Source organism: Leptidea sinapis, chromosome 9, assembly GCF_905404315.1.
Source record: "Leptidea sinapis chromosome 9, ilLepSina1.1, whole genome shotgun sequence".
Lineage (NCBI taxonomy): Eukaryota > Metazoa > Arthropoda > Insecta > Lepidoptera > Pieridae > Leptidea > Leptidea sinapis.
This window is the reverse complement of record NC_066273.1, coordinates 3,658,776-3,686,329: the sequence shown is the minus strand read 5'-3', so window position 1 is coordinate 3,686,329 and position 27,554 is coordinate 3,658,776. Positions and strand designations below refer to the sequence as shown.

At 33.4% G+C, this 27,554-nt stretch overlaps 4 protein-coding genes across 11 annotated transcripts in view; 1 reads left to right on the top strand and 3 right to left on the bottom strand.

Moving 5' to 3' along the window:
- The window catches only part of LOC126966005 (15-hydroxyprostaglandin dehydrogenase [NAD(+)]-like), a 44,475-nt gene extending 27,833 nt beyond the window's left edge, over positions 1 to 16,642 (bottom strand). Inside the window, exons 1-5 of one of the 3 annotated variants that reach the window (XM_050809875.1) lie at positions 16,442 to 16,637; positions 15,806 to 16,042; positions 15,403 to 15,576; positions 14,978 to 15,135; positions 14,056 to 14,267 (exon numbers count right to left, since the gene is read on the bottom strand). In XM_050809875.1, the coding sequence (XP_050665832.1) occupies positions 14,117 to 14,267; positions 14,978 to 15,135; positions 15,403 to 15,576; positions 15,806 to 16,042; positions 16,442 to 16,546 (825 nt within the window). In that variant the 5' untranslated portion in view covers positions 16,547 to 16,637 and the 3' untranslated portion in view covers positions 14,056 to 14,116. Of the gene's footprint in view, positions 1 to 14,055; positions 14,268 to 14,977; positions 15,136 to 15,402; positions 15,577 to 15,805; positions 16,043 to 16,441 lie in introns of those variants that run through there. The other 2 variants (XM_050809874.1, XM_050809873.1) reach the window with 2 other exon arrangements.
- Positions 1 to 27,554, top strand: part of LOC126965927 (kinesin-like protein unc-104) — a 211,160-nt gene that overhangs the window by 77,042 nt on the left and 106,564 nt on the right. The gene's annotated exons all lie outside the window — the stretch shown is intronic.
- On the bottom strand, positions 4,561 to 10,314 carry LOC126966007 (15-hydroxyprostaglandin dehydrogenase [NAD(+)]-like). The gene is made up of 5 exons (XM_050809878.1): positions 10,141 to 10,314; positions 9,048 to 9,284; positions 8,661 to 8,834; positions 5,107 to 5,261; positions 4,561 to 4,822 (listed from the first exon to the last, which is right to left on the bottom strand). The coding sequence occupies exons 1-5, from the start codon at positions 10,243 to 10,245 to the stop codon at positions 4,672 to 4,674; spliced, it is 822 nt and encodes a 273-aa protein (XP_050665835.1). The 5' UTR covers positions 10,246 to 10,314; the 3' UTR covers positions 4,561 to 4,671.
- LOC126966006 (15-hydroxyprostaglandin dehydrogenase [NAD(+)]-like) lies at positions 17,203 to 22,370 on the bottom strand. Its single transcript, XM_050809877.1, has 5 exons — positions 22,186 to 22,370; positions 21,483 to 21,719; positions 20,878 to 21,051; positions 19,959 to 20,116; positions 17,203 to 18,615 (listed from the first exon to the last, which is right to left on the bottom strand). The coding sequence occupies exons 1-5, from the start codon at positions 22,288 to 22,290 to the stop codon at positions 18,465 to 18,467; spliced, it is 825 nt and encodes a 274-aa protein (XP_050665834.1). The 5' UTR covers positions 22,291 to 22,370; the 3' UTR covers positions 17,203 to 18,464.

Here is a 27,554-nt window from a genome sequence, read left to right as displayed (position 1 = left end):
CGGTCACGCTCTGTAACATTATATTATAACATAAGTAACATTAGTCTGCTTAATTCACATAAATGTATTGTTTTTTCGACTTCTCATTAGTATCTTTATTATAATGTAAGATAGAATTCATGTAATGTGTTTTTCAATTCTTATTTATTTTGCTGTTGTTTTTAGTACATGTTTAAAATTGAAGTACATTTATTGGAACTTTGTTACAAGGCAAACTATTTAGCATTTTAGGATTGCAAGAAAGAATACAATTTACTTTGTAATATATTCCATATTGTTTGTTAGTTATTTTCAATCTTTTAATCATCTATCTAGCACTTTCTGTTGAACTTTTGTAAAACGTGAAAACTTCTTATTGACCCTCTAGTTCGATAATTTGAAAATAATTTTTAGCTATAAACAAGTTATCAAAAAAACATAAAATTGCAAAAATAAAAAAATTAACAGTTCACATTATTTGCAGTTGAGAAATCTAAACACTACCGGCCTCACACATAAAATTGGCATAAAGTTATAACTAATCATAAACCAAGAAAATGCAAAATGTTTATAAATAGACATATCTTGTGATTGTTTTTTTTTTTTTTTTTTTTTTTTTTTTTTTTAAGGAAGGTGTACGCGCTTTTCTTGAAGGTACCCATGTCGTATCGTCCCGGAAACACCGCACAAGGAAGCTCATTCCACAGCTTCGTGGTACGAGGAAGAAAGCTTCTTGAAAACCGCACTGTGGAGGACCGCCACACATCCAGATGGTGGGGATGATATCGTAACTTGTGGCGTGTCGTGCGAAGGTGAAATTCGGCGGCAGGTTTATTCGGACGTATAACGTTTCCCGCGTTTATGTGCAAGGCTGCTTGTCATTCAGAAAACTTCAGAATTATCATTGTATTGACAGTGTTGTCATCGATATCGTAAACATTTTGCATATTCTTTGTTTATGCTTATTTATTACTTTATACCAAGTTTATTTGTAAGCCCGTAAAGGTTTGTTTTTGGTGACTTTAATATTCTGATGTTTCATATACCTACAAATCTCATCAAATCATTTTTCGATTCCGTGGAATAGTTATAAATTACCACTTAGCTGAGTATTATTAAATAAATTTGATAAACTCTTAGTTATTTAGTTTTTTTGTGGAAATGTGTTAAAAAGTGTCAACGATCTTACTGAAATACCTTAGCTCCAAGCTGCAGAAATATCTTGACGTATTCTGCTCCTAGACCAGATGCTCCCCCGGTTATCAAAAAAACTTTATCTTGAGCCTCCCATTGTGACGTCATTCTTGAAATATTATACTCTCTGTTTCATTAATTTTATCTGGATGGACTTCGTAACTTTCGTTTTCTATGCCTAACAGTCTCAATATGATTAATACACTAATTTATATAATGTATTGTGCAGTTTTTATCTGTATGATAATTTCGAAGATAAATATTATGCAGTTATTACCGAAATGATAATGTTGTAGATAAATCCTTATTATACAGTATGTTGTCATGTGTTGTGATTTACTAAAATAGTATATCACAACATATGCAATGGTTTATGATCTTGGTAAGGTCTATGTCCATAAAGTAACAGATAGGTGTCCTTAAGTTATTTTTATTCAAGGGTATACGATCTTGGTAAGGTCTGTGTCCATAAAGTAACAGATAGGTGTCATTAAGTTAGTTTTATTCAATGGTATATGATCTTGGTAAGGTCTATGTCCATCAAGTAACAGATAGGTGTCATTAAGTTATTTTTATTCAAGGGTATATGATCTTGGTAAGGTCTATGTCCATCAAGTAACAGATAGGTTTCATTAAGTTATTTTTATTCAAGGGTATATGATCTTGGTAAGGTCTATGTCCATAAAGTAACAGATAGGTGTCATTAGGTTATTTTTATTCAAGGGTATATGATCTTGGTTAAGGTCTGTGGCCATAAAGTAACACATAGGTGTCATTAAGTTAGTTTTATTCAATGGTATATGATCTTGGTAAGGTCTATGTCCATAAAGTAACACATAAGTAGGTGTCATTAAGTTATTTTTATTCAATGGTATATGATCTTGGTAAGGTCTATGTCCATAAAGTAACCCATAAGTAGGTGTCATTAAGTTATTTTTATTCAAGGGTATATGATCTTAGTAAGGTTTATGTCTATAAAGTAACATATATAGACCCATTAAGTAATTTTTATTCAAGGGTACATACTATCTTAACTTGGTGCCGATACATTTGTGAAGCGTTCAAAATATACACGACCGGTCGCATCAATGGTCTGACTAGTTCGATTGCTTTTTTTAATATTGTTACATTTTTTTAGCTTTCATTATTTTTTAAACAATAGACATAGACATGGACCTATGTCGTTTATAACTTAGAGGTTGTCCAGAAAATCCAGACATTTTATTTTAAAAATGATTTATTACTAAGGATTTTTCGGCAAGAATCCACCATTTCTTTAACAATTCGCATTATTCAATTAAAATAAAAATCATATTATGTTAATCGTAATAAATTGTAATAATTGATATAGAGTAATGTTATATACCATACCCAACTTCTTATTTACTGAAAAACGTAACTTTTTATATGGAAGAGGAGGAAAAACGAGCATAAGGGTCACCTGATGGTAAGTGATCACCGCAGCCCATACTCTCTCGTAACACCAGAGGAAGCACAAGAGTGTTGCCCACCTTATTAAGTGTTGAATATACGTTCATATGAATTCGAAAACCAAAAACTTATAGGTAGGTACGTGGCAAGCAAATTACAACATTACTGTGTTTCGGTCTGACGGGCGCCCAAGCTAGTGAAATTAGTGGGCAAATGAGACTTATCATCTTATGTGTATGTCTCAAGGTGACGGGCGCAATTGTAGTGCCGCTCAGAATTATTGAGTTTTTCAAGATCCTGAGTGGCACTGCATTGTATTGGGGAGGGCGTATGAATTACCATCAGCTGAACGTACTGCTCGCCTCGTCCTTTATTTTCATAAAAAAAAGCGATAATAGAACCGGGGTCTCCGTGGTGAAAGTCAACCGTTCAACCTATAGGCCACTGACGCTTATTTGGTCCCAGTCGAAGACCAGCTAGGCATAAAGAGTTATTTAGGATCGTATTGCAAATTTAAGATTTTCCCAAAATTGTACGACGTGGCAGTACATCTCTATAGAATTAAGTAAGGTTTTATTTTCTGATGATCTCTTTATTTGGTGAGAACGGACGTCGTATAGTGCTATGAAGACCAGAAGAGCGTTAAGCATAGGTATGTTTTGAAGAAATTGCGCCGTACGGTGTCTGTGCCTAGGTTAGCTTAGGCTCTGTTATGTTTTTTTCTTTGTTTTGTTCACAGAACATCCGAGATCTTAATATTGCTATTACGGCCGAATGGGAGCGGAGGATTCCTCATGTACTCATAAAAACCTCGTCGAAAAGCCACGAAGAATTGCAGCAGTTATTTCAGCCAGCGTAAGCCATAAAAGCTATAATTAAAGGAGTAACTCAGATGAAGTTCAACCTCATGTTTTTTGTCAAATAGAGTTATATCCTAATAATCAAAATAAAACAAATTAAGATCGACTTAATCACCAAACAAAAGTGTTATTACATCAGTATATAAAATTTATTTTAATATTTTTATTAATAAAATCCATTTAACAACTGTTAATACTAAAAGTACTCGAATAAATCAAGCGCACGTTTTCTACAAAGGAGTTTATATTATGATGCATGTATTTTTATGTGAGAAAATTGTAAATTTTACTAACACTTACCTCGGCGATCTCACACCAAATAAACTGCTCACTTCTACATGGTTGGGTCGTTCGTTCCTCAACAATTGATATTGACAATGAGTCCTCATTTCGAGTTAAGTTTTAAGGGATTTGGACTCGGGGACTGAGCACAGGTTTTTATTATGCCAATTACTTTCTAAGTAATTTTGTGAGCTGAAAACAGCAATTGGCAAATACCAGCCGGCAACCTCTTGATAGTCCACTGACTTTGTTTAAGGGGGTAAGTGTGAGTTTGTATTCTTTCAAATCGACTTCGATTCTTATTTCTATTTTGACTTTGATTATTAACCTGTTTAGATACTGAGTTCGAACATCTCATCCCTGTCTAGCCTTCCGCAAAAATTACAGCCTTGTGGGCTTATTAGTTAGACGCAGTGTTGGTAGGCCCCCACAAGATGGATCAAGATTGCCGGAATACGTTGGATGAGGGCAGCGCAGGACCGATCGTCGTGGAAATCTTTGGGGGAGGCCTTTGTCCAGCAGTGGAAGTCTTCCGGCTGATGAAGAAGAAGGGAGAGAAGGGCTTATTAGTTTGTCTCGCCCGCTATTGTTATTGCTAATGTTGAAATTGTTAATGTACGGCATACATTCTGTGGCATATAAAAATGAGGTTTGAGCTATAAAAGGGTGCAACAAAAAATTTATTGCTGTCTTGCTTGTTAAATATAATTTTTTTTTGTTCAAGTTTTGTACCATCTTAAAAAGCCGAACAAGGCTCGGTCGTCCAGGTACTAAATATTTAATTTTAGGTTCAGATATTACGTGCACTCTAAGGCAATGTTTACTGGGTGGCCTATTCTTTATTCAAAAAAAATGTACGACAACTAATTCTATATTATGTTCCGAATTTTCTTATTTCACATATTTTTGTTTGAGCTAAAGCATACTAGAGTATCCACTTCATCTTAAATTCATCAAAGGCCTGATTAATGTCAGATGTAATATCAATTCCTGGTTTATTGTGTATTGATAGCCAAATAGAGCCTGGCTCTCCTTCTTGAAACATTTTTACAAAGGCCTTGACAGCAGAGTCAATTCTGAAATGGTAAATATGAAGATATTAAACAAGTCTTTTCATATCCTATTTCAATATGAAATAATATTGTTTATGAATGTATTTATGATAAAAGTACTTAAAAAGGATGAAAAATACCCAGATGAGACGAAATAGGTATCACTTATATAACATGCAGCTTTACCCAATTCAGCATTAAAAATTGCCAACAATATCTCTTAAGGTTAGAAGACAAATACCAGATACTAATCTCGAATAGATTTTACTTTTTTTTTCAGATATACATACAAACTTTTAAAATTTTACCTTTGGTAGGAGCTTACATCAACTTCAGTTGTAAAGGGTTCATATAATGTCCTATCGAACATTCGTTCACGAAGATTTTCCAACAATGGAGTGACAGTCGCTCCAAAGCAGATGGTCAAAATGCGCACACCAGTGCTATCGAAAAATGGAGGCATCTGAAATCATATTTTAGTTACATCAAAACTAATTTTGCTTGGTAAATCTTGGATATCACTTTTTAGAAGAACGCTACATGTTGCATCATCTCCACATACTGATAGCATGTGCTATCGATATGGTTTTCGTAAAACTGTAACATATACTTTTTTGTATCTACACTATAATGTGCAAGATTTCTAGATTGAGTTTCGTCACTATCACCGAATGACTGCATCATAGCCAGTTGATTTTCCATTGACGTGTTTACGTGCGCTTTTGCCTGTACACGTATCTGTGTGTGCGTAAATGATACCATATTTATACTGATCATCCTGAATATTGGTGAAAATTTGTGTAAAAATTATCCATCACGATATTACATTTGGCTTGGCACCGTTTAAAACCTATCAATAGGTAGCACATATAAATAATAGTATTTTATTGATATTAAAGGTAAAGGTTTGCATAAGAGGTGTATTAAATTAAATTTTTAGTTATTTGATACTTTTCATGTTTTGAAGTCGGTTTTTTTAAACGAAGTTTATCTTTATTTTTATACAATCTAATTAATTAATCTAATTCTGGTTACGTTTATTGTTATTTTTGGAATCGGTGAATCTTCACGCCGCGGCCCCGCTCTCATTTTTTGAAGATCTCAGATGTAGATAACGTATTAAGTAAGGAAGATGTAGATCATTTATACAGTCCGGACCTTACACCTTTTTTTCCCGAAAATTTAAGATAAGCTAATAGTTTCTGATTTTTGATAGATGAAGAAAATTAATAAATAACTGGACAAGGCCTTGACCAAGAAAATCATAGATTATTAGCAAAACTTAATAAAAAAAATGAAAATATGAAGAAGGATAGGAAAAACTAACGACTACAAACTTAAGAAAGATTTATTCAAAATACAGGAGGTGTCAAAAAAGCTCTAAAAGAATTACGCGAACAAGGTAAAGAGTTGATTGCCAAACTAAAGAGTAAGCACACTAACATAAAAAGGCGAAAAGAAATCCAAAAACTAGCAACAGATTTCTACAAAACTCTTTACTCTAATAGTGGTACTATTAAACTGGAAAAGTTAAGTAAAATATCAGCAAAACAAAAGCAAAACAGCACAGAATGGGAACCCGAGATACTAATTTCAGAAGTTGTGAAAACTCACATAAAATGGAGAAAGCCCCGGGACCCGATACAAAATGAACTGATGAGAGGCACCATCAATGAAATAAGCTCATTGTTAACAAAAATATTCAACGACATACTCTATTCAGGGTTTATACCAAGTCAATGGGGAAGTTCATATATTTTTCTTATTCACAAGAAAGGAGCGAAAGATGAGATAGGCAACTATAGGCCAATTAGTTTGATGTCAATCGTCTACAAAGAGAATTTCTAAAAAATTAGATGAAAACCAACCAATTGAGCAAGCCGGATTTAGGAAAAACTTTAGCACTATCGATCATATCCATACAGTAAAACAACTACTACAGAAACATAATGAATACAAAAAATCTATTTATCTTGCATTCATTGATTACTGCAAAGCTTTTGACAGCCTCATTCATAAATTTATTTGGTCAAGTCTGGAGGGACAGGGTATCAGCAAATTGTACATCAACATTATAAGAAACATCTATAACAAAAGCACAAGCTGCATAAAGTTAGAATCTGTAGGAAGTCCTTTTCCAATAAACAGAGGAGTCAGTCAGGAAGATCATTTGTCCCCAAAGCTATTTACAGCGGTACTCGAAAGCATCTTTCGAAAATTAGACTGGGATGAGTTTGGCTTAAATATTAATGGTCGACGGCTTAATAATCTCAGGTTTGCTGATGATATTTTTCTGTTAGAAGAAGATCCCCGAAAACTCGAAACTATTATACAACAGCTTGCGCACGAGAGCCAAAATATCGGCCTTAAGATGAACCTAGAAAAGACAAAATTGATGACCAACTCAGAACAGATAGAAATCAAATGTGACGAGATACTAACCGAGTATGTCAATGAATATGGTTTATCTTGGACAAATAATTTCTCCTTCTTATCAAATGACCAAGGAAATCGACAAAAGAGTAGCTGTGGATAGAGAAAGTACTGGGCATTAAAGGAGATTTTAAAAAAGCAAAGACCTAAGCATAAACATCAAAACAAAGACCTACAACACGTGCATCCTACCATACATAACATTTGGCTGCGAAACCTGGGCTCTGACCCAACAACACAGAGAGAAACTTGCAGTGTGTCAACGGGCAATGGAAAGGAGCATGTTGGGAATAAAAATTAAGGACTTAATAATAACAATTAAGGACAAAATTAAGGTCCATAATACATTCATACGACAAAAAACAAAAGTGAAGGACATCTTAACGCGAATTGATCAGCAAAAATGCAGATGGACTGGTCATTTGCTGCGCTGCAACCTAGAGAAATGGTCCAAGCTGGTTACTCTCTGGAACCCAAGAGAAGATAAACGGCTCAGAGGACGGCCACCAAAAAGATGGGAAGATGAAATATCTCAGACATTATTGGACCAGGGTTGCTCGCGACCGAAAGTTCTGGAGAGAATTGGAGGAGGCCTTTGCCAATATGCACTTCGAAGTCAGAGATATCATATAAATGTTTATGTTGAATTTGGAACCTCTAGCTACCGAAGTTGCATCTTTTAATACTTTAATTGTTTAATACTGTTTTTTATAAGCTAGTTTAATTCGAAACAGACTTCGAAAGAAATAAATTCTTTTTTTATTTTATAATAGTTTTGATTTAGAAGCCCTTTAGCGATGAACGTGTTCCAAGTGGTACCTCAAGAAGACTAGAACAACTGTTTTTTGCTTTATAAATAGTGATAGAGCGAGAATTACTTTGTAAATTATAAATCTTAATATATATATTTCTTTTGTGTGTAAGTAACAAGTGTCTGTTGTAACTGAACTTCTAAACGGCTGGACCGATTTCAACGAAACTTTCTGTGTGTCTTCAAGTGGATTCGAGAATGGTTTAGATTCACAATTGAACTACCTCCTATACGGCTGCTCCGATTTTGATGACTTTTTTGTGTGTTCCAGTGAAATTGAGATTGGTGTGTGTCTGCAGGTGGATTCGAGAATGGTTTAGATTTACAATTGAACAACCTACTAAACGGCTGGACCGATTTTGATGATATTTTTGTGAGTTCCAGTGAATTTGAGATTGGTTTAGATTCTCAATTCCGTCCATATGATATAATTGTCCTGGTCATGTGTATGTTAGTGAACCCCTCCTAACGGCTGGACCGATTTTTTCAAATTTAAGACGTGTGTACAGGACTACGTCTGTCGGGTCACTAGTATAACATAAAAATTATGTGTGGCATTATTAATGAGAATTACGTACTAGTAGTTATCTTATGGATAAATACAATTAATTTACTTACGGATAGAGTTTGACCGAAATGTAATACGGCGATTTTGGAACCACAGTACGTTGGATAAATAGGGTACTTGCAGAGTGCAGCAATAGATGAAATGTTAATAATAGTACCACCAGTCCCTCCTTTATCTTTGCGCATATGTTCCATACCTTTGAGTGTGAATGATACTACACCTTGCTGAAAAATAATGAGTTGATGATTTTGACATCTATACTATTTCATTTCAACATCCGTCACGGGAATTTGGGAAATTTGTGGTTTTATATTAAACAGTCGTGAATTTCTTAAAGCAGCTAGAATGTCGAGGTAAAATACTGCCGTTTAAAATATATGCTTACACTTCACATGATAAAGAAGCTTGAAAAAACAAATAAATGTGAAAATATATACCCAATTGACTTCGCTCGCAGTTCTCCATTGATCGAGGGACTCATTAATTACTCCTGCGTTGTTAATTATGACATCTATTTGTTTGTTCTCGTACAGCACTTGTTGGAAAGCGGTCTTTATTTCATCTTCTTTACTAACGTCACATTTGATGAAAACAGCTTTCCCTGGAAATTTTTCGTTGAGTGATGCAACAAAGGTTTTGCTGGCTGCTTCAGCAATATCCAGGACGGCCACGCTCTGTAGAATTATATTATAACATAAGTAACATTAGTCTGCTTAATTCACATAAATGTATTGTTTTTTCGACTTCTAATTAGTATATTTATTATAATGTAAGATAGAATTCATGTAATGTGTTTTTCAATTCTTATCTATTTTTCTGTTGTTTTTTAGTACATGTTTAAAATTGCAAAAAATAATACAATTTACTTTGTAATATATTCCATATATTTTGTTTGTTAGTTATTTGCAATCGTTCAATCGTGAAAACTTCTTACTGACCCTCTAGTTCGATAATTTGAAAATAATTTTTTGGCTATAAACATTTTTTCAAAAAATTATTAAAATAAACATAAAATTGCTAAATAAAAAAATTTACAGCTCACATTATTTGCAGTTGAGAAATCTAAACACTACCGGCCTCACAAATAAAATTGGCATAAAGTTATAACTAATCATAAACCAAGAAAATGCAAAATGTTTATAAACAGACATTTCTTATGATTGGTTTATTCGGGCGTATAACGTTTCCCGCGTTTATTTGCAAGGCTGCTTGTCACTCAGAAAACTTCATAATTATCATTGTATTGACAGTGTTGTCAACGATATCGTAAACATTTTGCATATTTTTTTATGCTTAGGTATAACTTTATACCAAGTTTATTTGTAAGCCCGTATGGGTTTTTTATGGTGACTTTAATATTCTGTGGTTTCATATACTATAAAAAAACTCATCAAATCATTTTTCCATTCCGTGGAATAAGTTATAAATTACCACTAAGCTGAGTAATATTAAATAAATTTGATAAACTCTTAGTTATTTAGTTTTTTTGTGGAAATGTGTTAAAAAGTGTCAACGTTCTTACTGAAATACCTTAGCTCCAAGCTGCAGAAATATCTTGACGTATTCTGCTCCTAGACCAGATGCTCCCCCGGTTATCAAAAAAACTTTATCTTGAGCCTCCCATTGTGACGTCATTCTTGAAATATTATACTCTCTGTTTCATTAATTTTATCTGGATCGACTTCGTAACTTTCGTGTTCTATTCTTAACTCAATATGATTAATAAACTCATTTATATAATATATTGTGCAGTTTTTATCTGTATGATAATTTCGAAGATAAATATTATGCACTTACTACCGAAATGATAATGTTGTAGATAAAATGTATATTATACAGTATGTTGTCTTTGAAATTATTTTTTTTATGTTGTGATTTAATAAAATAGCAGTAATGAACTTGGATGATGAGCAATAACACTCAGATTCCTATGATCTTGGTTAGGTCTATGTCCATAAAGTAACAGATAGGTGTCATTAAGTTATTTTTATTCAAGGGTATATCATCTTGGTAAGGTCTAATGTCCATAAAGTAACAGATAGGTGTCATTAAGTTATTTTTATTCAAGGGTATATAATCTTGGTAAGGTCTATGTCCATAACATAACAGACAGGTGTCATTAAGTTATTTTGATTCAAGGGTATATGATCTTGGTAAGGTCTATGTCCATCAAGTAACAGATAGGTGTCATTAAGTTATTTTTATTCAAGGGTATATGATTTTGGTAAGGTCTATGTCCATCAAGTAACAGATAGGTGTCATTAAGTTATTTTTATTCAAGGGTTTATGATCTTGGCCTATGTGCATAAAGTAACAGATAGGTGTCATTAAGTTATCTTTATTCAAGGTTATATCTTGAATAAAGATAACTTCTTAATGCGGTTTACAGAATACATCTACTTACCAAGTTTCAACAGTATAGTTCTTATAGTTACGGAAAAAAGTGGCTGTGACATACGGACGCACAGACAGACATGATGAATCTACAAGGGTTCAGTTTTTCGCCATTTGGCTACTGAACCCTAAAAACCCTGATGTATAATAAATTATAATAATTGTTATAAAGTAATGTTATATACCATACCCAACTTCTTAGTTACAGAAAAACGTAACTTTTTTTATGGAAGAGGAGGAAAAACGAGCATAAGGGTCACCTGATGGTATGTGATCATCGCATACTCTCTCGTAACACCAGAGGAAGCTCAAGAGTGTTGCCCACCTTATTAAGTGTTGAATATACGTTCATATGAATTCGAAAACCAAAAACTTATTGGTAGATACGTGGCAAGCAAATTACAACATTACTGTGTTTCGGTCTGACGGGCGCCGAAGCTAGTGACATTACTGGGCAAATGAGACTTATCATCTTATGTGTATGTCTCAAGGTGACGGGCGCAATTGTAGTGCCGCTCAGAATTATTGAGTTTTTCAAGATCCTGAGTGGCACTGCATTGTATTGGGGAGGGCGTATGAATTACCATCAGCTGAACGTTCTGCTCGCCTCGTCCTTTATTTTCATAAAAAAACGTCTCCGTGGTGAAAGTTAAGGAGGAAGAGAATAAGGAGTTATTTAGGACCGTACTGCAAATTTAAGATTTTCCCAAAATATTGCGACGTGGCTGTGTACATCTGCTTGTACAATTTAGTAAGGTTTTATTTTCTGATGATGCCAAAATCTTATTTGGTGAAATCTGACGTCGTATAGTGCTATGAAGACCAGAAGAGCGTTAAGCAGACGTATGTTTTGAAGAAATTACGACGTACGGTGTCTGCACCGGTCTTGGGCTGGCATAACTTCTGAATATGTTAGTTTTCGTAGAAAATGGCTCTCTAAATGCACAATGTTACATCACGAATCTCCTAATTACTCATGTACAACCAGTGTTAGCTGTTACAGGAAGTGCTGCTGTCCTTATGGACGACAATGCTCGAGCACACCGAGCTGATGACGTAGACGCGAATTAATTTTTTTTTGCACTAAATACTTTTTACCACTGTTAATACTAAAATAACTTGAATAAACCAAGCGCACGTTTTCTGCAAAGGTGTTTATATTATGATGCATGGCTTATCCTGTGAGAAAATAATAAATTTTACTGACACTTATCTTGGCGATCTCACATCAAATAAACTGCACACTTCTACATGGTTGGGTCGTTCGTTCCTCAACCATTGATATTGACAATGAGTCCTCATTTCGAGGTAAGTAAGTAATAAGTCCTCAGTTCGAGTTGTTTAAGGGGGTAATTGTGAATTTGCATTCTCTCAAATCGACTAACAATATAAATGTTACAAATTGGTTGTGTTTGTTCCTATTACTATGTTGACTTTGATTATTAATCTGTCCAGATGGAGAGTTCAAACATGTAAGTCCAAAAATTACAGCCCTTGTGGGATTATTAGTTAGACGCAGTGTTGGTAGGCACCCCAAAAGATGGACCGACGATCTGGTCAAGATTGTCGGAATACGTCGGATGAGGGAAGCGCAGGACCGATCGTCGTGGAAATCTTTGGGGGAGGCCTTTGTCCAGCAGTGGAAGTCTTTCGGCTGATGAGGAAGAAGAGAAGAGACGGGCTTATTAGTTTGTCTCGCCCGCTAAATGTTGAAATTGTTAATGTACGGCATACATTCTGTGGCATATAAAAATGAGGTTTTGAGCTATAAAAGGGTGCAACCAAAAATTTCTTGCTGTCTTGCTTGTTAGGTTAACTATGTAATAAAGAAAATTAAGAAAGAAACATTTAATTAATCTTATATCTTTAAACGAGCAATTTTTGTAAGTATATATATATATATATATATATGTATACAGGTACTTTCCATAAATCTCTAGCTAGGTTTCAATTTTAAAAACTGTAGTTTTATCCGTGTTTTAATGAGAAACAGCTACAATAACATTAGAATACAAAGGTAAATTTCGCCAATATATATAATTCTATAGCTCAGATGGGATATTGGGTGATCCGGATAGCAGAAGAATCCGCTTCGAGTCACTACTTAAAAGTCCGAACAAGGCCAATGATATTATAGTTTATTATCATTGAGCAAGGCTCGGTATTCCAGGTACTAAATATTTAATTTTAGTTTCAGATATTACATACACTCTAACACAATGTTTTCTGGGTGGCCTATTCTTTGAATTTCAATTTCTCATTATTAACAAAAATGTGCGACAGCTAATTCAATTCAATGTTCCGAAATTTCTAGCCACCTTTTAACCGAAGTATGGCCTGTTTGTCCCCAAATAAGTATTGGATAAAATGGAACCGTATACATTACCGAATCGAACTTACTAAATATATATACATATGATTTTCTGGCGCAGAATAAGAAGTACTACTTGTTATAATTTTAATGTTACATTTACAAGTTCGTGCTATCAATCCATTGATATAATCCAGTTCAATGCATTCAGTTTTAAGTAATATGTTCTGTTATGATATAGCTCCGTTGATGTAGACGCGATTTTCAGCTGCTTGGTTTACTGCTTCTGGCAAAGCATCAATATGTCTTTGAGGTGCTTTGGATTTCATTTTTACAAGAATACTATGATCGGCATAGAAGCGGGCAAGCGTTGTGAGTATAGAATATCATTCACGTTGGTGTTGAATTTCATAGTCTTTTCACTAGCGTTTTCAAACATTTCTATCTTTTTACCTGTGTTTATTGTTCGTCATAAATGCTTTCCTCAAATAGTTCCTATTTTTAGCCTATTATTGTGTTATTTACTCTGTTATTATAATTATTCAAAGAACAATCATAGAAAAATTTTGCTGCTACATGATTCAGAGGTTTTCAAAATGTCAACATTTAATTATTGCTATTGATGTAACAGTAAGAATACAATAACACATATTTAACAATTTCCTTAAATGAATAGAAATAAAAACTGTATTGTAAATAGTAAATTAGATTATCGTTCAAAGAAATGTTATATAATACTCTTAATTTCTTATTTACTTTAATTCACAAAATAATTCTATGCACATATTTAGCTAAAGCATACTAGAGTATCCACTTCATCTTAAATTCATCAAAAGCCTGATTAATGTCGGATGTAATATCAATTCCTGGTTTATTGTTTATTGATAGCCAAATAGAGCCGGGCTCTCCTTCTTGAAACATTTTCACAAAGGCCGTGACAGCAGAGTCAACCCTAAAATAGTAATAATGAAATTAAACAAGTCTTTTAAAGGTTTTCTTCGTTTCATACCCTGAATATTTCTATATGAAGTAATATTGTTTATGATTGTGATGTTATAGGTAAAATATTTTTTATGATAAAAATACAAGAAAAGTATTACAAATACCCAGACGAGAAGAAAAATATATCATTCATCATAACATGCATTTCTCGCCATCAGGATTGGAAACTGCCAACAATATCTTGTAAGGCTCATAACATCTACTCATCTCAAATCATTTTAACTTTCTTTTTCAGATAAACATACAGAATATTATTTTGGCCTGTGCTTTCCCGGGGCGTAAAAAGAATAGGGAAGACCCAGGCCAAGGGTGTTTTTAGAGGCGACTACATACCACTACTAGGGCATTTACATGTGAGAGGCTTCTTTGCCCAGGATGCCGGCTAGATTATGGGTACTTCAAAGGCAAGGGGCCTTCTTTTCTGGAGTGAAGCAGTAATGTGTAAGCATAATTGCGTTGCTGGCGCCGTATTTAGTGAGATTTCTGGGCAAATGAGATTTAACGTGACGAGCGCAATTGTGGTACCGTTCATAATTTTTTTGGGTTTTTCAAGAACCCTGAGCGGCACTGCATTGTAATGGACTGGTCATATCACTTACCTTCAGCTCAACGTCCTACTCGTCTCGTCCCTTATTTTCATAAAAAACATTATAATTTTACCTTTGGAAGGCCGTTAGCTCAACTGCAGTTTTTAAGAAGGTTTCCCCTAATTTCTTTTCCATCGATTGCTCAAGAATATTTTCCACCATTGGAGTTAGAGTTCCTCCAAAGCAGATGGTCAAAATGCGCACGCCAGTGTTATCGAAAAACGGGGGTAACTGAAAGCATTCGTTAGTCACTTCAAAAGTAATTTTGCTTGATAAATCTTGGATATCATTTTTCTGGAGCATACTGTATTTTGCATCATCTTCTTAAAATAATAGATTGCGCTATCGATATGATTTTCAAGTGTAACGTATTCTTACTTCGTTTCTTTAATCATAAAAATATTGTATGACAATCCAGAAGCTTAGAGTATGACTTACAAACAAAACAGGCTCATTTTTAGTTATCTTATGGATAGATACAATAATTAATTTACTTACGGAAATAGTTTGTCCGAAATGTAACACAGCTAGTTTGGCACCACCGTAAATTGGAAAAGGAGCGCACTTGCAGAGTGCAGCAATAGATGATACGTTAATAATAGTGCCACCAGCTCCTCCTTTATCTTTGCGCATATGTTCCATACCTTTGAGTGTGAATGATACTACACCTTGCTGAAAAATAATGATTTGATGATTTTGTAATCTATAATATTTCAGGCCATTTGTATCCGTTTGCACATTTTGTGGTTTCAACAAACGGTAGTTCGTCACGGTAATATAGTCTTAACTGGTTTTAAATTAAACTGTCGTGAATTTTTTAAAGCAGCTTGAATGTCGAGGTAACATACTGCCGATAGAAATAAGTGAATCTGAAATAGCAAATAAATGTGAAAATATATACCCAATTGACTTCGCTCGCAGTCCTCCATTGATGGAGAGAATCATTCCCTACTCCTGCGTTGTTAATGATGACATCTATTCTCTTGTTCGCGTCCAGTACTTGTTGGAAAGCGGTCTTTATTTCATCTTCTTTACTAACGTCACATTTGATGAACATAGCCTTCCCTGGATATTTTTCGTTGAGTGATGCAACAAAGGTTTTGCCGACCGCTTCAGCAATATCCAAGATTGCCACATTCTGTATCAAGATATTATATTATATATCTGCTTGTACTTTACCCTACTCAATTGAATAAAAGTTCTCAGAAATTTATAATAAGACAATATATTATGATTATCTTCTCTTAGTATCTTTATTAGTATGTAAATTGATATCACTAAGTAAAAAAATTAATAGGTTGGCAGTTAGCAAAGTTAAACTCGTAATGGGACTAACTTTTTGTTTATAATTGATATCGCAACCAATCCATTATCAATAAATCATTTCTGATTGTGTATTATAAAGTATATTTAGCTTAGATTAACTCTTATTTATTCAGTCTACTTGGATTTATGCGATAGTTGCTGTTGATATTCCTTGAAAAAAAAAAAAATACAAATTGAAGTACAATTGTAAATGTTCTTAATACTAAAATACCTTAGCTCCAAGCTGCAGAAATATCTTGGCGTATTCCGCTCCTAGACCAGATGCACCTCCGGTTATCAAAAAAACTTTATATTGAGCTTCCGATTGCGACGTCATTTTTTTTTATTGTCGTCTCAATTTCACTAACTTTATCTGGATGGACTTCTTAACTGTCGTGTTTACTTTTAAGTCTTAATATGATTATTGCACTCATTTATATAATGTGTTGTGCAGTTATTATCGTTATGATAATTTAGAAGATAATATATCATGCAGTTTTATCTGTATTGATAATGAAGTAGCTAATTATAATTTTGTTGTTGTTATTTATTAAATAGCAGTAATAATCCGGGTCATGAGCAATAACACTCAGCTTCATATAAACTTCGCCATATCTATGTTCATAAAGTAATAGGTAGGTGTACACACTATCAGCACTTGGTATGTATCTGACAAAAATGTATTGGACATTTGTGAATATTTAAAAAAAAATATACACTACCGGTTGGATCAATTTTCTGAATAGTTCGATTGCTATTTTGAACCTTTCATTATTCTTTTAAACAATATAGATAGATATGTATGTTCTTCATGGCATACGGCCGTTCCCATTTTACTATCTACATATATAGATAAATTACTACCTTCTAATGTCAGTAATTAACTGTCAATAATCTGAAGCTGTACCAATATACCCGATAAGTCATTCTTATCGTCTTATATTGGGACGCGTTATTGCAAATTCCATACAAACTGCTATCCCTGGTAAGCTATACGTCGTCTCATTTGACAGACAGCGTGTACGGATAAGGTGAGTTACCGTCGATAAGTTTATTGGGACAGAAAAGTCGACGATAGTTACGATTTTTATCTCAAGTAAGAGATAGACTGAATATTAGGAACGGCCGTTAGAAGTTTTCCAGAAATTACAAAAATTTTAACATGAAATCATTACTGAGGATATTTCGGCAAGAATACAATAACACAAATTAATTAAATTCGCTTTATTGAATTGAAATAAAACTGTATTATTTATAATAAATTATAAAAATTGTTGTAAATGAATATTATATAACAGACCCAACTTCTTATTTACAGATTACAGAAAACGTAACAAACATTTTTAATACGCATCTATTGAGACTAGTTAGCCTATTCTACCGGTGTTTACTAAAATATGTGAAGAACTAATACTAAATCAACTGCTAAAAAGTAAAATGGCTAAAGTGTGAAACTTTACGGTCACTCATCTATTACAACCCAAGCAATTTGGTTTTATCAGAGGCTAGTCAACCATGGATGATGGAATGGCACTTGTTAAACATGACGAGTTTGACTGCTGGTAGGACGATGACGCAATTGCAAATTTTGGTGATCTTTCGAATGCATTTGATTGCGTGGATTTTACTACTCTGTCAATCAAGCTCAAGTTTAAGTCTTTGTGAAAATTCTTTAAAATTAATGACTTCTTATTTAGTCCTAAACAATTTGTAGACATTTCCGGAATATAATCAAAAGGTTCCGATGTAGAGACAGGCGGACCACAGAGTTTTATCTGTTGCATAAAAAGTAATAAATTGGTTCACAAAAAATTATAACCTATAGTTAAATAGTAAATAACCAATTGTATTATTACAACTACTGAATGTGCAGCAAACATAGGTAATGCTAGATTTCAAAACTTTGGAATTTGTGAATTCGATTGCTTTCTTGGCATTATCATAGACAGTAAAGTACAGTGGCGATTATTTACCAGAATTTTTTCAAATAGATTGAGTTCTGCAGCTTTTGCCGATTTTGCGGATTTTCATAGTATTTTAGTGCTCCAAAATTGTAGGCTATGCAATTTTGTTATTTAAAAGATGGACTGGGAGCTTCTTTTTCAGTTCTTCTCTCCACATAATAGCACTTTTATTAACTATTGATGCTTCGTGACGTTCCCTGACTGTTGTTCCAATTTGTTATGTTATTGTCACTCTCTATAGTAAATAAAGATATTTATATTTTATTCTTTTCATACTTAAGCTCGACCATACTAGGCTAACCACTTCATTTTAAATTCATCAAAGGTTTTGTTAATGTCGGATGTAATATCCATGCCTGGTTTATTTTTTACTGATAGCCAAATAGAGCCAGGCTCTCCTTCCTTAAACATTTTAACGAAGGCCGTCACAGCTGATTCGATTCTGAAATAGTAAATATAAATTAAAAAAAAAGACCAGGTGCGATAATTTTTGACACCAAAAAAAATGTAGGAGGAAACCCATTGGAATAGGAAGATAATATTACAAAAATGAAAGGAAAAACAAATTACGGGCGATCTGAGGACGGGAAGTGGAAAAGCAAGTGGAAGGGGTGTTTAAGGGTAAATCGGTTTACATCGATTTCCGGCGATACTACAAGCCTAAATAAATATGGAATAAAGTTAAATAGTAGGTTATAAAAAGATCCACATCTTTTGTTTTTACACTCTGTATGTGAAAAATTAAAATAACCAAGTCATTGGATTCTTATTTTCATCTCTTCCAAAAAAAAATTTTCCACGAGATTTAGTGAAAAGTTACCTTTTTACATCCTTTTTTGATTTGAAATATTTATTTTTTCACCTTATTTTGACTCAATATACAAAACAAACATATTTTCAATGGAACAATCTCAGGTCAAAATATCAGCATTTTCAAAAAAGTCGGTGGGCTTTTTATTCGTTGAAATCTCTTCTTTTTGATGATGTAAAAGATATACAGTACTATAGTAAATGTTTTCAGAAAATACAAAGAAGCGAAAATAACTCGAATCTGATTTTTTTTTACTTGTACAATTTTGTGCTATTTATTAAAATTTACACATTACACTACGAAAAACGTAAGATTCCATTTTACATTGAGAAACAAAAAAAATGGAAAACAAGCATATAATTAACAACCAAATAATTTATTTTTCCTTTAATATTTTATTATATTCTCTCCCTTTCCCAATGGGTTTCATCCTACTATTATTTGTTTTTAATTTTTATCATTTTCAAAGGCTTCATCAATGGTCAATGGTCATCGGAATATTTAAATATCATATATTATTTTTTTCACACCTTGATATTTTCATCGCTTTTAGTCCCTGGTATGAGGGACAAAAGTCGTCTTGCCGAGAGATAATCGGCCACTTTTGTCCCTCGTACTAGGGACTAAAAGCGAGCTTTCATCCAGGTGGGAAGAAAAGTCGTATACATCAGACATTGCCGCCCGCGATTGTCGACAATATTCCGCAGATGAGAATGGCCTGCTTTTTTCCCTAGGTGCGTAATATACTATTATGAATGTAATGTAAGAAGTAAAGTATTTTTGACTATAAAAGTACTTGAATCGGATGATACATGACACAAACAAGACGAAAACATCATTCATCTGAACATGCAATTTCCTCTATAAGGACTGCCAACAAGATCTCGTTAGGTTGCAAAACGCATACCTATACTCACCTCATATCATTTTAACTTTCCTTTTCAGATAAACATACAAAACCATAAACATTTTACCTTTGGATGGCGCTTAGATCAATTACTGATTTCAAGTATGCTTCCCCAAATTCCCTATCTACTGAACGCTCAGTAAGATTATCCATCAATGGTGTTAGAGTCGGTCCAAAGCAGATAGTCAAAACACGCACACCAGTGCTATCGAAGAACGGAGGCACCTGGAAACATTTTTTTAGTTATTTATGCTTTGATATCATTTTTCAGGAGCACGCTATATTTTGCACGATGTTTACAAAATAATAGCATGTGCTATTATCGATATGATTTACCTAACATTGTAACGCATTTATTATCTATCTTTGCTTTTCTTATATTCCATGCGCAAATTCACCCCACATTATGTTTTCTGAACTTGAAATTGTATATTTTTTACAATCTATAGTATTAAATAGGTACCTTTTTTGTTTTCATGCTCATCACAATGAATTTTCTAGAATAAACTTAAGCTAAATAATTTTACAAAAATGGGCTACCTGCTATTGTAAGCCCTGTAAAATTATTCCGGCTGTTACCGATATTAGCGGAAATAAAGATACAGATCATACAGACAGAGCGAAAATATAAAAAAACTGGTGTAAGTTCCTTGTACATATTCATAATATTTTTGTATTCTAATGCTACTAATTGTAGAGTGTGTATAACCTTTATAGATATAGCACACACTCATCTCTCAACCACTGTATAAACTCTTGCAGAGAAAATAAGCGGGCCTATAATTGCAGTCAACCCCGAAAATCGCATGGCGACCCTGCCAAAGCTGCCTGTCGGCGGCGCTGCGCAGATGTTTTTTTTTTGTAGTTATTGTTGAATTGAGCTAAATAATAATTAATCTAAGATCAATTAATGTAAATGAAGCAAAACATCCAGACAACACATTAGTTATCACATTAACTACTATAGATACAATTAATTTACTCACGGAAAGAGTTTGACCGAAATGTAATACTGCCATTTTGGCACCACAGTAAATTGGCAAATTAGGGTACTTGTAGAGTGCAGCAATAGATGAAATGTTAATAATAGTGCCACCAGCCCCTCCTTTATCTTTGCGCATATGTTCCATACCTTTGAGTGTGAATGAAACCAAACCTTGCTGAAAAATAATGATTTTACGATTTTGAAATCAATAATATTTTCAGTTTAACATTTCTGTTTGCACATTTAATTGAGTACAGCTAATTGAGTATGCTACATACACACACACGTCACTCACCCAAGCAAACACATACACACACAAATACAAATTTCCCTTCTAAGCTCAGCTAATTACAGTCCTGACCATATCCTACTAAATTCCCATCTCTGAATCATGTCTTCCTTTGTGTCAAAAAAAGACATTCTGTGGTATATACAAAAGGGAGTCCGGTATACGCATATCGTGTGTACTCCACGGTGAAGTAAATGTAATAAATAGTCTAATATTAAACAGTCTTGAATCTTCGAAGCAGCTTGAATGATTGACTTAACTTACTGCCGAGTGAATTATGTACTATTTAATATTGTAAAATAAAGGTATTTTAGTACCCAATTGACATCGCTCGCGGTTCTCCATTGATTTGGAGCATCATTCATGATTCCTGCGTTGTTAATGATGACATCTATTCTCTTGTTCGCGTCCAGTACTTGTTGGAAAGCGGTCTTTATTTCATCTTCTTTACTAACGTCACATTTGATGAACATAGCCTTCCCTGGATATGTTTCGTTGAGTGATGCAACAAAGGTTTTGCCGACTGCTTCAGCAATATCTAGGACGGCCATGCTCTGTAGCATTATATTTTTACATTAGTAATATTTGTGTGCTTTATTGTAAATAATATATACATAAATGTTATTCTCACAACTTAATTGACATAAAAGTATCGTTTATTCGACTTTTCATAATATCTAAATTGGAACATAAGATAGAATTCATGAGCAATATTTTTAAATACCTTTAAATTAACAAATTTCACTCCAAATTAGGCGCACAGTTGTTGACATACTTTGCAGTTGAGAAATTTAAACAATTTACAGATTTTTTTTGTTGGCTTTAATATTCTGATGTTTCATAATATACAATGTGTTAAAATAATCACATTAGTACATTATCAAATCTTTTTTCGATTCCGTGGACTCGGTTATAAGTTACTACTAAGCTGAGCATTATTGAATATATTTTAATTGATTATAAGTTGCTTAGTGTTTTTGGAAATGTGTTAAAAAAGTGTCAACGTTCTTACTGAAATACCTTAGCTCCAAGCTGCAAAAATATCTTGACGTATTCTGCTCCTAGACCAGATGCTCCCCCGGTTATCAAAAAAACTTTATCTTGAGTCTTCCATTGTGACGTCATTCTTGAAATATTTTACTTTCTAATTTCTTTAACGATTTAGTTATGTATGGACGACTTAGTAATATCGTGTTCTCACTCCACCTAACATAATAATCACTGTCTTTTATAATGTATTTTGCAGTTGTTATCGAAATGATAATATTGTAGATTAATTCCTAGCGGTAATGTAATAGTATTATGAGCAGAACTTTTATATCATTTGTTATATTAGGTTTATGCCTATTGAGTATACAAAGTCTGTGAAACGCAATGAAGCCTTTAATATAATGTTTTAAATATACTTTGTAGTAAATATAATATAAGTTTGTATAAAATACTTTTAAAGGTAAACGCGTGTAATTGTAAGTGTGTTATTACATTAGATTTTTGCGTAAAAGTAAGGTACACACTTATTTTTATATTAGCTAAGACCTTTCCAGATCTCGTTTCCAGTGGGACTGAAAACTGACTGAAAACGAGATCCTTTAAGAGTGTTTTATTTAAATGTGTAACACACGCCTTAGAATAGAATAGAATAGAAACATTTTATTAACAATAAAAACACACACCTTCAATTTACAGAATAAATTAAATTAAATGTAACAAAAACTATTAAAATATAAAAAAAAAATGAACTGTGCGGCGCGTGATTCCCTGCTAAAAGGGGCTGACTCAGTATATTGTTGGTCAGTGCAGAAGACACCAACACAACACTGGTTTACAGCAGCCCCTCGTGACATTTGGAGTAAACAGCTATTGTAGTCAATTAAGGAAAATACTGTATAAGTTTGTTTTAATGAATAAATATGTTATTTTATAAATAAAACAATCCCAATCTTGGTTAGGGTAGCAGATCAAATCAAATAAAAATTATTCTATTCATTTCGTCAAATGTGATGGTGATGGTGATGATGATATAGTGCGCTGTAATATATCAACCACTGTTCTGTTCTACTAATCATCTTGGAAATTTGCATGTATACCATGTATTGTTTCATGGATTTTATTGTAGCTATTCACTTTGTTACAGCTCCCAATGAGTTTGTGTTACAGCATTCTAACTGCTATAACCTGACCCTTATGAAAACTGGAATTATGCTATATCTAAACATGCGTGAATTTAAATACATTTCTCAAAACTGACAAGGACAATGTCATACAAATCGCGAGTGTAAGACGTAGCTTATCACTCAAACTAAAGTATTAAACATGGATAGTTTTTATCGGTTGTTTAACTGCAAGATCTAGACTTATAAATTATCTAAGATAAAGACTTTCCAATCCCATTTTGTATAGAAACTGTATTTTAACAACACAATCTTAATTTCCAAATATTGTGTAGAAAACGCTTGAATGTCACATGTCGGAATCAGGAAATGCATCAAAATATCAATATTGATAATCGCCAATAGTGTAGTGTTTTGTGGCTTATTAGAAACACAACAATTGGCTTATTACATTAAATAACTTAACACTATCCGTAGATTTTTCTCTCTCCACGAAGCAGAGAACAGTTAATAGTTTAAATATTTCTTCTTTGTCCAAGTATATTGATTCTCTTATAACATATCATACGATTATGAGCGATTACTGCTATTTCTTAATATATATAAATTACGGGACACGTTGTTTGTCCGCGATGGACTCCTAATCTAATGAACGGATTTTAATGGGAATTACATCATCGAGTGCAGTTTAGTCCAACTCGAGAGGTAGGATAGTTTTTATTTCGATTTCAGACCCATAATTATTTTTAATTCCAATATTTGTTTTGTATATACATATTTTCTAGGAGAGAACTTATTGACGCACGGTTTGACAGTTCTGCTGTGAAACAATTAACAACAGGGAGCAATGACGTTCTATACATAATATTTTACATTATTGTCATTGACAGGGAGCACATTAAATAATTCTTGGTGTTATGAAATATTATTGACAACATAAAAAAACAGTATTATTTTAACTATGCACCGAACAACGTCTGTCGGGTCGACTAGTATTACTATATTATGAAGGATGTAATAGTTAAGTGTGACCAGGCCATTATTCCGTAACTATTACAGATATCAAACATCTTTAAATTGATATTGAAACTAGGTTACCTTATCAGTAAAATGACATCGATAACTTTTTAATAATCAAACGAGAAATCTTTATATAAATCACTTAAGGCGAAGAGTAAGCAGAAAACACGCAAACATGGTGTTTTTAGACAAGTTTTGTGGTGAAAGTATAGCATTTCGAGCTATGAACACTACTTAATTCTGTTACACATATCCTTAAGTCTTATTTGTAGCTTGCTAATGCTTGCTGTTGGTTATAGTTAACACTGCCGAGCCTCTTTGAACTACCACATTTCTTTGAAGTTAAACAAGTTTTTTGGCATGGCGTGACGCTTTTTTTTGGTACTTCTCTCAGAAAAGTTATTCTTATAGCTTGTACTTTTTTGTGTAGTTTCATTTATTCAGATTATTAGTGAATAACGAGGATTGTAAGCATATAAACTGTTTTCCACGCAAGAATTTTGAAAATATTGGCTTTGTTACATAGATGACGGGCCGGCAGCCGTGAACTCATATCGCTCAAGGTCGCTGGCATTTATTGTCGCCTTAATACACGTAGTAGTAGAGCTTCTATACATGTCAACTTTGGGTGAAGTACACCAGGCGTACCATCAACAACATCAGGGCGCAATACAATGATGCGTATCGTATCCTGATGAAGTTGCCTCGGTACTGTAGCACGTCGGCCATGTTCGCCGAGGCTAGAGTACCGGATTTCTTTGCGATCCTAAGATCGTGTATCGCAACATTCTGGAACCGATTGCGAGAATCCAAGAATGAGATCCTGAGCACGCTGGCCGGGTGTCTGGATTGCTCAATTAACAAGCATTGGCGTTCAGTTGTTACCAGGAGGCTAATAGGAAATAAATATAGAAAACCTGAATATAGAATTGTTTTTTAATTTATTTAATTTTAAATTTAATTGTATTATGTTTAACTGGGTGGATACCTTTTATTTAGTAGAGAGATTTTAGTTTCCCTATTTTAAAAGGTATAAATATAAGGGAGTGTTTAATATCAAAATTTTCGATACTTCTCGTTTGATTTGTAAAAAGTTATCGATGTCATTTTACTGATCAGGTAATGTACTTTCGATATCAGTTTCGAAGATTTTTGATATCTCTAAAAGGTACCGAATAATCGCTTGGTCACACTTAACGATTATAGTAACTATTGTTAATTTATTGAAGTAGGCGTTACTTTTACGGAAATCCATAATTATGCAAATGTTTTGAGTTTTCTTTAGTGTTAATTCCGCCAATATCTGTCTTTTAAACAATTCTTCAATTAGTTTAATTCAATTAGTCTCGTGCCAGATTTTGCCGAGTCAACATGTCGAATTGTTTAAAAGACAAATATTGGCGGAATGAACACTAAAGAAAACTGAAAAAATTTGGTTACTACTACTGTATATATATTATCGTCTACGTGATGCAATATGACAGGTTCATATTACAATCCGAAATAATATATAACTTTATCTGAACAACAGAGTCTAGAATTTAGGTCACTGATTGTGTTATCAGTATAATTAATGCTTACGGGAAAACGGCAGAATTTACTCGAATGCAATCATAAAACATAAATGAGGTTATAACTACGTAGCGGTTTGTCGATTTTCTTGGCAAAGAAGGTCCAAAGAACATAAGGCGAAGATACATAATAGCTTTAAGGGTAAATATACACTTTCATAATAAGGTCCCAGCTGTTCAGGCATTATCTATAAATAAATTATTTTTTTTTATTAAAAATGGCTGTATCGTAAATCCTATTACTCCACAGCTGAATATCTAAGTGATCGGACAGCCGGACAGCAATGACAGTACAATATGGTATATTTTTATTAAAAAGAGCGCAAATAAAGAATGCTGGGTGAGTTTCTTGCGCCACTTCTTCTCTCTCAAAGCGCCATTTGTTTCCGAAGCGGTAGTAGTATCTATTATATTAGAAATGACATCAAAAAGAATTCTAAAGGAATCAATTTTGAGAAAATAAATGCCTTTTATGCCTTTTTATGCCTGCCTATCGAACTTCATCTGATGGTCAGTGTGCACGTAGACGAATCTTATGAAGGTATTCGATCTTTCAGAAATGTTGGAATAGTTTTTTTACTTTATATTGTTTAAGTTTATGCCCTTTAAGTTTAAATTGTCCCCTTAAAGCATTAGCTGTTCATTTTGGATAGGTGCCACCCTATTTGTTTTCATCCCATCCGCATGTTTTATTCTCCTTATAATTTCTTCTTGTCTCTCATCTACAATGTACCGAAAAACAACTCTGCCTTTCGTCATTGCCTTTTTATTTTCTGTATTAAAAACAAAAACGCTATTTTATTCCTTTTCATCACAGAGAACAATTCTATGAATATTATTTTTGATCGGAATGATTGAGTTCTTCTTTCATAATATGCGTAAGAGCGGGAATTTTTCCAATATTGAAAAAAAAAGTACGATTTTAATTTATAACAATATTTATAACTTACAAACTTGTTAATTTATAGATATTTTTAAGATTTTAGTAACTAAATTCCCGCAATTAATCATAAATCCCATTTGAATTAGAGTTGAAATTTATTTACAACAAGAAGAAATTTAAAACAAAATTTTTATATATGCTTATAAACGAGGAGGAGGTATGAGGTAATGATACCCACGAATTGATAAGCTCCTTCGTTTAAAAGTCGGTTTAAAAGTAGTTCAGAGTGATTTGGAACTAACGATTGTGTGTTGTGATGGCTGTTCTTATCAAGGTAATATGCGAATTGCAAGCAGCAAGTATTTATATTTTCGTATAAAATGTAAGGGTTCCTAGAAGCTGTATAAATGATCTTATATTTAGGTCGACCTTTGAAGCAAACTCGATGTAATTTTCCAACAAATATTGCTATGAAATTGAAGTTCGAGATTATTGGGCGCGCGCTCCGTGGGGAATCGGAGCTACTTGAGTTACAAAGTTTTACAGAAAAGGAACAACAATTCGAGTGTATTCTATTTGATCCATTTTAATCTCCTTTTTATGTCTGTCAAATTAAATGCAGTCCGAATAATCAATATCTTAATGCTGTGATGTTTCTGTAAAGTCGGAATATAGTTAATTGTTCAACAAGGGGCAACTAGATGAAGTCGAGGGCCACCATACTCCCGAGTAGTGAAATCGCACTTTTACCGGAGTGCTGAAATGTCAAAAGGGCAAAGTTTTAATGAAAGTTATATAATCAAC

Coding starts and splice junctions, on each gene's coding strand:
- LOC126966006 (XM_050809877.1), bottom strand. CDS start 22,290: ATGACGTCACAATGGAAGACTCAAGATAAAGTTTTTTTGATAACCGGG. Junction 21,052..21,482: donor CCGCGAGCGATGTCAATTGG/GTACTAAAATAC, acceptor ATTATTTTTCAG/CAAGGTTTGGTTTCATTCAC. Junction 18,616..19,958: donor GATCTAAGCGCCATCCAAAG/GTAAAATGTTTA, acceptor TTACTATTTCAG/AATCGAATCAGCTGTGACGG.
- LOC126966007 (XM_050809878.1), bottom strand. CDS start 10,245: ATGACGTCACAATGGGAGGCTCAAGATAAAGTTTTTTTGATAACCGGG. Junction 9,285..10,140: donor TTCTGCAGCTTGGAGCTAAG/GTATTTCAGTAA, acceptor ATAATTCTACAG/AGCGTGGCCGTCCTGGATAT. Junction 4,823..5,106: donor GATGTAAGCTCCTACCAAAG/GTAAAATTTTAA, acceptor TTACCATTTCAG/AATTGACTCTGCTGTCAAGG.